The sequence below is a fragment of the Myotis brandtii genome, unplaced genomic scaffold (genome assembly GCF_000412655.1).
Source record: "Myotis brandtii unplaced genomic scaffold, ASM41265v1 scaffold650, whole genome shotgun sequence".
In the NCBI taxonomy this organism is placed as follows: Eukaryota; Metazoa; Chordata; class Mammalia; order Chiroptera; family Vespertilionidae; genus Myotis; species Myotis brandtii.
In genome coordinates this window covers 278930-282340 of record NW_005370517.1, presented here as the reverse complement: position 1 = coordinate 282340, position 3411 = coordinate 278930, and the positions used below count along the sequence as shown (strand labels likewise).

Genomic DNA, 3411 nt, shown 5'->3' with positions numbered 1-3411 from the left:
TTTAAAAAAAGAAAAATATAAATATGTTTAAAGAAAAAAAATCATTGACAGTGGTTGTCAATCTGGTGATAGGACATAGGTGTAGAAGAAAAACAACAACAATGTAGTGACATAGATCTGGAAGACACCTGTGTAAATAACAAATTTTAACATATATGTGTGGCTCAGTGGGATCCCATTCAAAGTACATGCCGAGATTGCACGTTCAACCCCCAGTAGAGGATGTGCAGGAGCAAGCTTATTGATGATTATGTGTTGCCATCAATGTTTCCATTTCTTTCTCCCTCAACCTTCCTCTCTGAAATTAATAAAAAGTTTAAAAAATAAGTGCAAAATACACACACATGATTTTCACAGCACTCAAATTTATTGGGAATCTCCCTACTCTTGATGTTGCAGTGCATGAGATTCAGTTCAGACAAATAGGGCCTCATGGAGTTTCTTATAGTATTGTTATGGGTGAACAAAATAATCTACATTTCCTACATATCCAAGACCTTCCTCCAATGTGAACTCTTATGTGGGGAGTAGGGTTAGAATTTTGGATAAAAGATTTCCCATATTAACTACACTCATCAGGCCTTTCTCTAGTGTGAATTTTCTGATGACAACTAAGGCAATACTTGGTGGTAAATGACTTCCCACACTCACTGCACACATAAGGCTTTTCTCCAGTGTGAACTCTCAGATGACGACGGAAGGTACTACCACTGATAAAAGATTTTCCACATTCACTGCACTCATAAGGCCTTATTCCAGTGTGAATTTTCTGATGACGACGGAAAGCACTACTACTGGTAAAAGATTTTCCACATTCATTGCACTCAAAAGGCCTTTCTCCAGTGTGAACTCCCATTTGATGGTAACGGAGGCTACTTCCACAGGTAAAGGATTTCCCGCATTCACTGCACACATGAGGCTTTTCCCCAGTGTGAATTCTCTCATGCCGATGAAGGACATTTTTCCGTGTAAACGATTTCCCACATTCACTGCACTTATAAGGCTTTTCTCCAGTGTGAATTCTCTGATGGCAATGAAAGGCATATTTCTGAATAAATGATTTCCCACATTCCCTGCACTCATAAGCCCAGTCTCCAGTGTGAATTCTCTGATGATAACGAAGCTGATAGATACTGTTAAAAGATTTCTCACATTCATTGCACTTATGCCTTTCTCCAGCGTGCAATTTCTGATGATAACGGAAGCCACTACTACTGACAAAAGATTGCCCACATTCATTGCACTCATAAGGCCTTTCTCCTGTGTGAAATCCCATCTGATGGTAACGGAGGGTTTTTTCATAGGCAAAAGCTTTCCCACATTCACCACACTTATAAGGCCTTTCTCCAGTGTGAACTCTCTGATGAGAACGAAGATAATAAATACTCTTAAAAGATTTCTCACATTCATTGCACTTATAAGGCCTTTCTCCAGTGTGAATTCTCTGATGACGATGGAAATCATTACTACTGGTAAAAGATTTCCCACATTCATTGCACTTATAAGGCCTTTCTCCAGTGTGAACTCTCTCATGACAACGAAAGGCATATTTCTGAATAAATGATTTCCCACATTCACTGCACACATAAGGCCTTTCTCCAGTGTGAACTCTCTGATGATAACGAAGATAATAGGTACTCTTAAAAGATTTCTCACATTCATTGCACTTATAAGGCCTTTCTCCAGTGTGAACTCTCTGATGGCGACGAAGGGTATAGTTCTGAATAAAAGATTGTCCACATTCATTGCACTCATAAGGCCTTTCTCCAGTATGAACTCTCTGATGGCGACGAAGGGTATAGTTCTGAATAAAAGATCGTCCACATTCATTGCACTCATAAGGCCTTTCTCTAGTGTGAACTCTCTGGTGGCGACGAAGGTAAAAGATCCTGGTAAAAGATTTTCCACATTCAATACATTGATAAGGCCTTTCACCTTTGTGACATCTCTGATGAGAAAGGAGGCCAGTAATATTGGTAAAAGAATCCCCAAATTCACTGTGCTCATAAAGCTTCTTTTCTGCATGAAATCTCTGATGGTAACAAAAAGTAGAAAATTGGGCAAAATATTTTCCACATTCACGGCAACAAAAATACGTTTTGCCAGTAGGGACACCCTTGTCCCAAACACACGTGTAGTTATAGCCAATGGTTTTCTTACATTCTTTTGTAGTAAAATAATTATTTTTCCCTTGACATGTCACCCCACACATTGAGATACCACTTGGCTTGTCAATGATCTGAGTGGCCTTTTGCTGGAAATGGCTTGCCATGCTAAGGACGTCCTGCCCCACCTCTCCACAGGTAAAAAGCTTCTGAGACACACTGAAATTGCACCCCTTTTCAAGTGAGACCCTGTTCACCCCTCTTATCAAAGGCTTCTCTCTCAAGTGCTCCTGCTGGTGAAATTGTGCACTGAAATAAAATTGTTTTGCACATGCCCCACACCTCAACAGTATCTGCCTGTGTTGTAATGCCTGCTGATGAGTCAAGTGGAAAATGTTTCTCAAAACTAGTCCACAACTCTCACAGGGGTGGCTTTTCTGGGAAGACAAAGCTAACTTGGGATTCATTGCCTGTGACACTCTTACAGAAATGTTCTCTTCAAAAGGTGCCTCCACATTCTCTGCTCCACAGCAGCAACCTAAATAAAAGGAAATGCAGGTGAAGTACATGATGACTTTGGAAGGAAGAAATACCCTCATCTCAACTGTCTGTCACAGCCAGGCATGATTGCATGGGATGCTTTTTAAGACCAGTGAGTTAGACTCTGAGGAAATGGCTGTTATACATTACTTGACTCCTAAGGTCACTCAATGGTGGAGATCTTAGCAAGGGAGGGGCAGGAACACATGATGGGACACAAACAAGAGAAGCAGGGCCCACTAGTTGTTCCTTTACAAACAGTTTCCTGTAGGACCATTCAAACTGATCACGCAGTCTGTGTAGAACAACGTGAATGTGCTCGAACATATTAAAACCCATTGCATTCCAGCACATGATATGTATGCTTAATATAATATGTGACACACTGAGGCTCTAAGGGCATGGACCAAGGTTGGATTGCAGTAAAGAGGAACCTGTATGGAGAGCAGCTGAGGTACAAAGTGTAGAGAGGGAAAGATTATCCATAAGCTAGAAACCTAAGTGATTATAACAGTTATAATTGAGTAGTTTAGCTATAGATCGTGTGGCTGTTGGTTGAGCATCATCCTTCCCATGGAAAGGTTGCCAGACAGAATCCCTGTCTGGGCACCTGCCCAGGTTCCAGGTTCAACTGTCATTTGGGCTGCAAACAGGAGGCAAACAATCAATGTTTGTTTCTTCTCTCTCTCTCTCTCTCTCCCCCTCTACTTCTCCCTCTCTCTCTCCCCCACCCCACCCCCTCCCTCTGTGTCTAAAATAAAAAAAA

At 41.2% G+C, this 3411-nt stretch overlaps 3 protein-coding genes across 4 annotated transcripts in view; all 3 read right to left on the bottom strand.

Annotated features, from left to right (window-relative positions):
* The window catches only part of LOC102242028 (zinc finger protein 350-like), a 116140-nt gene that overhangs the window by 42120 nt on the left and 70609 nt on the right, over positions 1 to 3411 (bottom strand). The window lies entirely within an intron of this gene.
* LOC102241712 (zinc finger protein 883) overlaps positions 1 to 3411 on the bottom strand; it is a 55365-nt gene that overhangs the window by 20167 nt on the left and 31787 nt on the right. The window lies entirely within an intron of this gene.
* Positions 346 to 3149, bottom strand: LOC102259658 (zinc finger protein 883-like). The gene is made up of 2 exons (XM_014528763.1): positions 1507 to 3149; positions 346 to 1422 (listed from the first exon to the last, which is right to left on the bottom strand). Exons 1-2 carry the CDS (start codon positions 2702 to 2704, stop codon positions 563 to 565), a joined length of 2058 nt encoding a protein of 685 aa, XP_014384249.1. The 5' UTR covers positions 2705 to 3149; the 3' UTR covers positions 346 to 562.

What these genes read in the sequence shown, in the direction of transcription:
- LOC102259658 (XM_014528763.1), bottom strand. Translation starts at nt 2,704, where the DNA reads ATGAGGGTATTTCTTCCTTCCAAAGTCATCATGTACTTCACCTGCATT. An exon ending in AGTTCACACTGGAGAAAGGC is followed by an intron (nt 1,423 to 1,506) that starts CTTATAAGTGCA and finishes CTGGAGAAAGGC; the next exon opens with CTTATAAGTGCAATGAATGT.